This window comes from Polistes canadensis, unplaced genomic scaffold (assembly GCF_001313835.1).
Source record: "Polistes canadensis isolate GaletaPanama2010 unplaced genomic scaffold, ASM131383v1 scaffold_89, whole genome shotgun sequence".
Taxonomy (NCBI): Eukaryota; Metazoa; Arthropoda; class Insecta; order Hymenoptera; family Vespidae; genus Polistes; species Polistes canadensis.
In genome coordinates, this window is record NW_014569636.1 from 228,298 (window position 1) to 239,047 (window position 10,750).

The 10,750-nt window shown below is 37.0% G+C and overlaps 1 protein-coding gene across 3 annotated transcripts in view; it reads right to left on the bottom strand.

Annotated features, from left to right (window-relative positions):
* Positions 1-1,202: 1,202 nt before the first annotated feature.
* The window catches only part of LOC106787004 (protein TANC2), a 16,207-nt gene continuing 6,659 nt past the window's right edge, over positions 1,203-10,750 (bottom strand). The window contains exons 2-16 of one of the 3 annotated variants that reach the window (XM_014748973.1): positions 9,284-9,705; positions 8,940-9,057; positions 8,687-8,830; positions 8,186-8,347; positions 7,373-7,562; positions 6,811-7,265; positions 6,312-6,649; positions 5,945-6,223; positions 5,422-5,865; positions 5,119-5,325; positions 4,645-4,911; positions 4,086-4,381; positions 3,245-3,998; positions 2,709-3,128; positions 1,203-2,636 (exon numbers count right to left, since the gene is read on the bottom strand). In XM_014748973.1, coding sequence (XP_014604459.1) covers positions 2,334-2,636; positions 2,709-3,128; positions 3,245-3,998; positions 4,086-4,381; positions 4,645-4,911; positions 5,119-5,325; positions 5,422-5,865; positions 5,945-6,223; positions 6,312-6,649; positions 6,811-7,265; positions 7,373-7,562; positions 8,186-8,347; positions 8,687-8,830; positions 8,940-9,057; positions 9,284-9,705 — 4,799 coding nt within the window. In that variant the 3' untranslated portion in view covers positions 1,203-2,333. The remainder of the gene's footprint in view (positions 2,637-2,708; positions 3,129-3,244; positions 3,999-4,085; positions 4,382-4,644; positions 4,912-5,118; positions 5,326-5,421; positions 5,866-5,944; positions 6,224-6,311; positions 6,650-6,810; positions 7,266-7,372; positions 7,563-8,185; positions 8,348-8,686; positions 8,831-8,939; positions 9,058-9,283; positions 9,706-10,750) is intronic. The other 2 variants (XM_014748974.1, XM_014748975.1) reach the window with 2 other exon arrangements.

Here is a 10,750-nt window from a genome sequence, read left to right on the forward strand (position 1 = left end):
ATTTCTATTTATATTAAAACAAATAAAAAAATATGACAACAGTTTATATAATTTTTCTCTTTAAACACAGTTAACACGAATATTTGATTAATTATGTGATATACGATCGTTCGCACGCTTACTGTTAAGAACATTATTAAAATAATATGTATCCATATTGTCAACCAATGAGATATAAACAACAATTATGGAAAAATGTACAATCTTATTGTTTTAAAGTCATCGTAGTACTTCTTGAAGAAAGTTTGCGTCTACGTGCGACAAAGGTTCAAATTGAGATTGAATCTGAAAAACTTGGGGGATATTTATTTATTTCGAACCATATGAGCCTCTGGGAGCATAAAAATTCAAAAATACCCAAAATAAGGACCACCCTAATATATTTATATATATAATAATAGTAATTAATAATTAAATAATAATAATAATAATAGTTCGTCGTATGATTCTCTTCGTCTACATTCTTAAATACTATTTTTACGTATTTACGGTAAATTTAGTCGACACTATCTTTCTTCCTCTCACTCTCTTAAAAAATAATATTTTTTTATCAGTATCACGCGAATTCGATGATTACGATATCATATGGAAGAGGATATTGCCATACCCAAGGTGATGTTGATAGTTCTTTCGTGTATGCAATGGGCGTGCGTGCATATGTGTAGTTGGCAGTGTTTATGTAAGTAAATACAAACACGTAGACATATATATATATATAAGTCGTATAAAAATTTATAATAATTTTTACGAACAATATAATATACTTATTTTAACAAGCACTGGCATATTTATAACGTAACATATAGATACATTACAAAAAGAAAATAGAGAATTAAAAATAAAAAATTAAAATTAAAATTATAAAAAAAAAAAACATTATCGTACGCGTCTCGGGCAAGAAAGGTGCATTTATAAATATAAAATTATTTAGTCGTGTGCATGTAATAAAGAATATAATTAATTACACGCTATGTGTTTATAAAAAAACAAAACTCTTCTTCCTATTTTTTTTTTATTTTAATTGTTTTCTCGATTAAAGCTTAACACGGTTATATTTAAATATTTTCATTAATTACGTTGAAAAAGATTGACGATGATCTAGTTTATATTAATTGAATACTGAACGAAGTAATTAAATAATCTTATTATTATTATTATTATTATTATTATTATTATTATTATTATTATTATTATTATTATTATTATTATTACTATTATTACGATGGATGCAACGTACGCCAATTTTCATTACTTTTTTATCTTTTTAATATAATATGTTATGAGTTTGCGTGCACGAATCATCTTTTACGCACACACACGCGCGGTCAATTATTTTAAATAATAAAATTTCATTTTTTTTTAATAATTGTTACATTTGCTTACTTCAAGGTTTATAAAATTTGTCTACTCGGCAACCCCCCTTCTTTACTACTCTTTCACTATCATTAATTATTCATTGACATACTATACACGAATTTTGACGATCTAAAAATTTAGTTGCGTGATCCCGTACATGGTCCTGCTGAACTTCCTCTTGAAGATGCCTCCCTGGTTTACCCCATCATACTTTTTATAGATATAATAAAATTCTCCATTTATTATAAATCAAAACTTAAATCGTAGTACTCTTAATTATGTATTTGCTGTACAGTTCCAGCATTAGAAGGAACACAGCAGTCACGATTTATTATTACGTATAAATATGAATTCAAATCAGTACGAAAATAATAAAAAAATAAAAACGAGTCGCGCGTGCACACGTGCAGCGAATAAAAAATAAAATAATAATATTCAGATTGTTTAATAAGTTAATAAATCACACTCAGTTTTCTTTCTTCCCTTTTCTTTCTTTTTTTTTCTCTTCATATAAAATTAACGTCGTTTCTCGTATAGTGTGAGAAACCGATACTCCTTGGATTTCGTTTTCGACGAAGCTATTATCGGGTTTTTCGAATTTACAGTACATATGAGCCATTTGTTTTCAAACTTGCATATAACTTTTGTTTAAAATAAAAAATTCATTTATGTTCGTTTGCCGATATTTTTTCATTATTTCAAACGCGGGAAAACGCTTAAATATATTTCAATATAAAAAACAAACGTACTCTCTTTAATCACTTTTAACGAATAAAAATAAACAAATAAATATAAATAAATTAACAAAATAAGACAACCACGCGCACGACGCATTACGCCCCTTTTGTGGCGCAACCCTTAAATATATATTTCAATTAAAGAATAAATGGACTCATACCACTGTGAAAAAAAAGAAAAAAAAAAAAAAAAAAGAAAAAATAGCTCACGTATTAATCTAAAGATGATGATTTAAAAATTTATAATTCCGTGAGCGTGTCGACGGAGGCACGAAGACGCGTTCGATTATTGCAATCACTGGATTCCTTGTTCGTGTTAACCTCGTCCATTCGTGATAATATTTCATCTCTGAGAACTATTAAAACACGACGATCTTGTCGATTTTGAGCAGGTGCTATGTGAAGCGCTTCTTGTACATCAGACATGGCATCCTCAAACAAACCAAGATCAACACGGGCCTTTGCTCGAGCATAAAAAGCTTCGTATGACGTTGATCGAACTTTGAGAGCTTCTTCGGCAAGTTCAATGGCCTCTGCTCCTTCCTATAAATCACATACAACATTTCATTCAAAAATATCAATCGTTATGCGTGGGAATAAAATAAAATATCTTACGTTCATCTTTCGCTTGCACCGACTCAGATTCAGCAAGAAGTTTAATTTCAATTGCGCAAAACTTTGTAGCTGCAGCATCATGTGATTCTGTTCCTGTCCTTGACAATCTTCCTCAGGCGAGACTGGAAATTTTTTCAGAGCGTAGGCGTACCGATGTGATGCTTCTTTCAAACGACTCTTTCGATAAAGTACGTTCCCATCTTCCAAAAGTTTATTTAACAGTATTAACAAGACGTCTGGTTTGCCAGCTGCCATTGCCCAAGTCGCTGGTCCAAGTTTTGCACCACGTCGTAAGAAACATTGGACAACTGGTATGTTGCGGCAACCAATTGCTCTGTCCAATGGTCGCATGCCGTGTAGATCAACGTGTTCGATGGCTGCTCCTTTTTCCAGTAACAATTGGACGAGTTTTGGATTACCCTAAATTACAAAATGATTGATATACGACGTTCACGTTGGTTTAGATAAAGGGTTGTGAGAGGGGGGTGGTGGAGTGACTGGAGTAATAAGTTTCAATTGTCTCTTTATTTATTTACCTGAAACGCAGCCAAATCCAAAGGAGTTCTACCAGTGTTGTCGCTCGTGTTAACGTCAGCATTGTGATCAAGAAGATTTTGTACACTATTGAGTCTTCCTCTGACACAAGCCCAACAGAGAGCAGTAAGACCTTCTTTGTCTTTAGCTTCGAGTACGGATCCTTTTTCAAAGAACAGTTCGATCAGATTAATATGACCTTCCGATGCAGCCAACATTAGTGCAGTTCGACCAGCTAAATCGCGTTGATCCAAAAGCGTTAACGCATCATCGAGCACAGTGTCCGTGCTACTGGATAACGTTCCTTGTAGAAGTCTTTCAGCAGTTCCCCAATGGCCTTCCCTTGCGGCAAGCATCAACGGTGAGAGACCTTTTGCGTTAACAGCTAATGGGCTTGCACCACGAGCAAGAAGTGCGGACACTGTTGTGGTTGAACCATTTGCTGCAGCAACGGTCAATGCAGTTTCGCCGATCAACGTATCCGGTAAATCGACTATCACTTCAGCCATGTCCAATAAATATTCGACTATTGACTCATGGCCTTGAGCAGCAGCAGCTACAACAGCTTGTTGCGCAGCTTCTTCCCTTCGTATCTCTGACGATCCGTTTTCGACAGTTTTCCCACCGCTGGGAACGAGCCAATCGCATGCCAAAAGATAACCAACTACGGATAATTTACCGTGTCTTGCTGCATGAACCAATGGACACTGTCCTGCCATGTCCACGTGGCCCAGCGATGCTCCGGCTGCAGCTAATCTGTGAATTTATGTAGAATATATTTTGAAAGGAAATTTACGATTTAATGTTGTACTGTGTGCATTATTTATTGCAACGCTCGCATACCTTCTAACGACATCACAGTGTCCTCGTGCTGCTGCGAGCGATAAGGCAGTGCATCCTTGACTGTTGGTCAGCTCAACATCAGCACCAAATTCCAAAAGAAGGGACACCATCTCGACTGAACCCTCGTGAGCATACATACAAAGAACAGGTGCGTTGCCTAAATATTCTGTGATGTGATTCGGTGATGCTCCTGCCAGCAGAAGCAATCTTGATACTTTTACATTTGGGCTATAAATATTACGTAGCGTGCACAGTGCTGCAGAAACGCATTCCGTAGCTGAAGTTAGCCAGATAGCCTAACAAAGGTAAAGATCGTGTTAGTTAATATTTATCTTATCTCTTCTCTCATTTGAATTTTTATTTTATTTTAACATATTGTTGACCGATCACGTGTATTTCCATATTTGCAAATGTGAAGAAAAACTTGTGTAATTATTACAATACGACAATGTTTACTCTTATTAGTTAAATTATTGATGAAACATTTTAGATTTTGGTTTTTATAGTGGGTCAACAATGATGTTGATGCTAAGATTTTATTGAAAAAAAATATAATTACTTGTAAATCGCGTGACGGCCAGCATGGAGCGACACCTCTGTAAACGTGAGCTTTCAGTACATGATGTCCAAGTTCCAAAGCTTTTTCACCATCTAATGGTGCTTGTAGACGAGATAATCTAAATGCAATAGCAGCATGACCGAGCCTCAAATCGCAAAGAAATTTGGTTGATTCGCCTTCGTCTCTTCTCATTAACCACTCCCTGAATGAAGGGTGGAAGAACATGTAGGTATCGTCTAGTCGTTTCACGAGGAAGCCAGAGAGCATCTGATAAAAAAACATAACAATCTTATTGTATATATATTATTTAAGATAAATTACATAAACAACAGTTGCATGCGTAATTTTGTATGCACTTTACGTACCCTTAATGTTCATCAGAGTATAATGCATGTATCAATAATATATTTATTTATATTTATATTTATTAATTAACGAGTATATATAGAAAGGATTTATTTAAATTGCATATACCTTGAATCTCTGCATGAAATCCTCCCACGAAACGAAGTGATTGGTAGTTAGTGAATTAATGGAATAATAAATTTCTGGCAGTGTCAGTGGATACAAAGCAGCCAAACACACGCCTAAGAGAGGTTGGACCTTGTCGAACGAGGTCGCTGTAGGAAATCTCAGGTTGAAATGCAATTGGAAGATTTGTGCGAGGGAAACTGGTAGAACCTAACAAAAAATAATAATCATTTATAGTAGCCACGTATATTGGGTTTAGTCAATTTTCAAATAAAAAGAACACAAAATATTGAATTCCTTCGTTACCTTGTAACTCGCTGATTTCGCAACGAGATGTCCACTTTCGATGAGATCAAGTGTCAATTTAGCGAATAAGAAACTTCCTCTCGCTAGTGACAACAAATGCGAGGCGAACCTTGTTTGATTAGCGCTACAAGATGATTCCGTCTTTCCGTTGACGGATGCAGTTACGTTTGTTTGTATTGAAGGACTTTGAGCTAGCCTATAGCCAATGTAATCGGACAAATCCTTGGTGACGTTGTTACCGGCAACATCGTTTGAAATTTTATCCAAAGAAATCCTCGTGTACGGAAGTTGTTTGCCGCATTCTAATAATTGTGTTCTAACCGTACAGATAACTTTCAGCCAACTAGGGAAGTTAGGCGCGTGTCTTGTTAAAAATGACGCTATTGTATCACCTCTGTCCGGTCTGTGATATTCTGCTTCGCAAACGGCATCGATGAGAATTACCTGTAGAACATTTAAACAACCAATTATAGATGAATTAAAGAAAATATTCGTATGCCAAGGATAAATTGTGTGAACGTACCATCGTAGATTCAGGCAATCTGTTAGCTTTCCTCAAAGTTAAGAGCGGTTCGATGATTCCTCTTGAAAGAGCAAGATCCGGATCTACCGTGCATTCTCTTTGCGATAAGGAACCCTGTAGATGTTGTTCGGATAAGAGATACTCTCTATAGGCAATCAACTGAGGTGCCTGGCACAATTGTGCAGCTAAAGAGTGAATTAAATCTGGTACTAGACAAGTGCTATTGTTGTCAGCTTGACAAAAATGATAGGCCACGACGTGAGATGCTAATTCTCGAACCTACGATTGAACCATCAACGATCATGATTATCATCAAAAGTTAAACAGATTTAGTGAAATGAATGATCGTAAAAGATTGATTGATTACTTTTTCATTGGTACGTCTTATATTGGATTGAAGAGTGATCGAAGTATTCGATCTGTCTCTTTCCTCGATTTCTTCAGTGATTTCCGGCGGAACCACCACCGGTTGCACTCGTCGCCTTCCAAAACAACTGTGCTCTACTAGTTGTAAAACGAGTGCCGTTTTACCGGTACCAGGTGATCCGGATATTAAAATACCAGGACTCGAGCTGTTTATCACGGATAATATTTCGTGGAGGAGCCAGAGACGTCCTGTAAAGAGCGGCTCCGTTTCGAGTAAAGGAACTTCAAAGAATAGTGGCTTGAGTGTCAGTTGTGTGGCATGATGCTGAACGAAGCGTACTAGAAAGAAGATCGTATCGTAATAACGATATAAAGTAAAACAAGTCATCCTATTAATCGTGTTTTATAGGACGTATTGCTTATTAATTCATTGGCATAAACTTTTCGAGCAAAGAAATAATAGATAGAGCAATAAAATGATGAATATTGAAATAAATTACATTTGGGGTCGATGCTTCCCTTGACGTTATTAGCCCTGGCCGATCTTCTGACGCACGTTCGTCTGTTTTTAAATTGGATTACGACGTCCTCGGGTTGTTGGTTCGTTTGCGAGGCATTAACGGAATGTCTTCTTGGTGCGAGTGGACTCGAACTACCGTTCGAAAGACCGGACACGGAAACTGACATCGACATAGACATCGACGTGGATGCCGATGCCGACGTTGAGATCGAAACCAAACTACCGGCACTGTCGCAATCTCTCGATTTACTTTTTCCTTTGATCTTGCTTTTAGGTTTGTTTGTGCTACGTAAAGCGGCAGCAGCTTCGGTCTCGCTCGAAGTACCGGTCAACGTTGATACTGGACTAGTGTTGGTTGATGCCAAAGTTTGCGTTTCGAAACTCGTTAAACTGCTGAAGGAAGCTGCCGAACTATCGTGGCCTTGCATCGGTGGCCTGAACAAAAATAAAATTCAGAATTAATGAAGTATGTTGTAAAAATATTTTGAACATTGTCTATCATTTACGAACACCCCCCTACATATTGAACGGATGATGCTTACCTTTGAATCACAGAAGTAGCAGCAACACGATTGGATGCACCAGGAAAATAATTCGCTGTATCGACAACTGAATTCTCTCGACCATGATGATGATTTCCACCAAGCAATAAACCCAGTCTCATGTAAAGATCCGATTGCGAGGATTTCCGCGTTTTCGAGGACAACGGTTTGACGCAACCACCTTCGTCATCTACAACAACAGGATCAAAGGATCTTTGTTAAATAATAATAATACAAATAAAAATGAAATTTATTAGAAACAACCGTTGGATGCAACGATCACACACACCAACAGGCACGATGCAATTTCTCTACGTTTTCTGCATCACCTAAAAATCTTATTTACAGGTCAGGAAAGAAACACAGAGTCGTCGTTCTTCTCTTATCGGCGTGCACATCTATCTTGCGTGGGAAAAAATCATAAAAATACCAACAACAACAACAATAAAAAGAATTAAATAAAAATAAGAAAATGGTTGCGAGTAGGAGAAAATGATAAATCATCTCCATGCTGTGAGTAATCATGCTACGACGATATTAAATCGATTATCAAGAAAAATGATCTATTTCAGTTGTCCGAGAAGTTTTTAGTCGATTTATACTCGTTATAATTTTGCAAAATATCTCGAGATTGCGAGAACAAATAAATTAAATATGTATTTGTAAATCAGCATGAACTTTCCGGACAATTCAATACTCGTGTATATTGCGTTCAAGGATTTCATTAATCGTTGAACTACTCTCGGTGCAACCTTTAACGACATCGCAGAAACACACATACACATAGAGAGAAAAAGAGAGAGAGAAGCGCACACTCGTAAGAATAATTCCTGCCTGCGAGTTTATTGGAAGAATCAATTAGTTGATTAAGTCCATCGTTTGCTGTTCCTTGACTGTTGCTCCATAACGATTTGATTTTTCCTAATACGAGGCCTGGCCATCTTGATTTTCCTTCCCAGGATGATACCATCCATGCTGTACGTATGTGTATTTTATTTAAGTTGATACAAAAATAATTGCGGTTTTTAAGTATCCTTAAGGAAATTATTATTATCGATTTTCACCCTATTACAATCATATATCGCATAATCGATCCTAAATAAAAGTTAGATTCAAATAATAAAACCCCAAATTATTTTTGCACTAACCCAATATGATAATAAATGAGTAATATTTGTATTGAATGCTAACCAATTTGTTGTGCTCGTTTTATACTGTAATTTGGAATAATATTTTGTAAAAAAAAATAAATTTCGTTTGTTTGATTTTTAATTAAAAAGTCCATTTTAATTTGAAGATAAATAATGTTAATACCTGATAACGCGGAAGGATTATCAGTCGTTGGTGGTTCAGGTGAGGACGTTCCACGTCTCGAGGATCGTTGCGGTCCGAAGGAACTTCTCAATACTTTTGGATTCAAAAAGAATCTTCTTCGTTGATTAGGTGGTGTAGGGCAACCTGAACAAATTTCGTAATAACATAAATTTTCATTGAACACCAGGAGAATTTTGTAAATAATTTTGATTGAAATAATGCAAAAAATATGGTTCGGTATTGCTGTACGTACTCTGAGTCATTTGAGGTTTCTGTCGAGTATGAGAGTTCAGTGGGGAGTTCATTTTACTTTTTGAACTTTTACCAAGTTCCCCGGGAGAAACGTTGCTAGTAGCTAGGTTGTCTCGTTGCTGTAGAATAAGAGAAACTTATATACATTGGGAATACGTTCAACCTGGAAACATTTATATTTCATTCTCGAAGATTCGCTAGAATGGATGCAATGGATGGCATCATCCAAATGCATACGAACGAAGCAACGATAAAGTTCAATCGATATTTCTATTATTGGAATGCCATAATTGTTGGACATCCCTGTTATAAAAGATGAAAATTCCTAAAAAAAAAATCGCTTACGTGAATTGTTCGGGGCGGTAAATTAGTACGAGAGGTGGTGAGTTTAGTGCGTGGTCTTGGGCTGCCGCAAAGAGAGTTGACCGTGGATGAGTCATCGATCCAACCACCGTCCATAAGTAAAAAGTTAGACATTGGTTCGATCGAAGAACCAACAAACTCCTCGCCAAAGGGTCCAGCACCATCTTCAAGGCCTTCCTCTTCTTCTTCTTCGTCGCCATTGAGATCGGCACGTTGGTGGTGATCAGCTCGCAAACACAGTGGGCAAGCTTCGCTACGGAAAAGGCAGGAATAACATCTCTCGTGGCCGCAGGAATCGATCAGTCGTCGTTTTTTCCCTTTGTCGAAGGGCATCTCGCAGGATGGACAAGTCGAACCACCGAGCATTCCCGTTGATTCTACCAGTGCACGAATTTGCGCCAAGTCTGATGATGATAAACAAATAACATTTTTACGTCGATTTTGTAATCATTTACTTATAATCCTTTATTTCAATTAACGGTAATCAATTTCCTTGGTTATATAATGTTACAACATATAATTAACATTTACAAATATTATGCAATCAAGAAAGTCGGTATGTCGGCAATTGTGAAGAAAAAGAAAATTTGAATAAAAAAATCAATTAACACACACACACGAGTTTAAAATAATTATAATGATAATAATATATGATCGTTCGTTGATATGTAAAATAAGAATAAAAGAGTAGTATAAGCAGATAAAGTGGTAGTAGTAGGGTCGCGCGTGAGTTAACGAGGTCGAACGCATCACGGAGATCTGAAAGCGTGTTGCAGAAGCGAAACAGACCAAGCGGATAGTCGTCGCAAAGTCACGTTACACGTGGGCTCACGTACGTTACGTGAGTATAGGTAGGTAAGTACGTGAGGGTGATCGTGAAGAGGACAAGCACACGCGAGAGCTCCCGTCATGACCTCACTTTCTAGAATCCTTTAAGTACGATGCGAGGCGCCTCTTCGAGCCTTCGATTCGCGTCATCCACCTCGTTTGTCCATTATCATCGTGTCATGAACCCCCAACGCAACCTCCTCTCTCACGATGCCCATATCTTCAATCATTTCTCATTTTGTCTCATCTTATTATCATTTCAAACTTATAAATATTATCACATATATTTTTTTTTACTTATTCTTCAAATATTGTCCCCCCCCCCTCCCATTAGGTACATAAAAACCTACAAAGCGTAATCATCGAGTTTTTCAAAAAAAGAAAAAAATGGTCAATCTTGTTTAAACACAAGGGTCAGGATACAAAGAGAAGGGGGAATGAAGAGTAAAGGGGTGAGGGGTAGGTAGGTAATTCGGGTCTCACGACCTCCTATCCTGGTAAGGTAAGTGCACACAGGTAGGCAGGTGCAATTCCACTCGGGGCTGGCTTACCGTAAGCTAGGTCAACGCACTCGAAGACGTAAAGAGCTCGAAGGAAGTAAGTAAGTACGTCTCGCTTCCG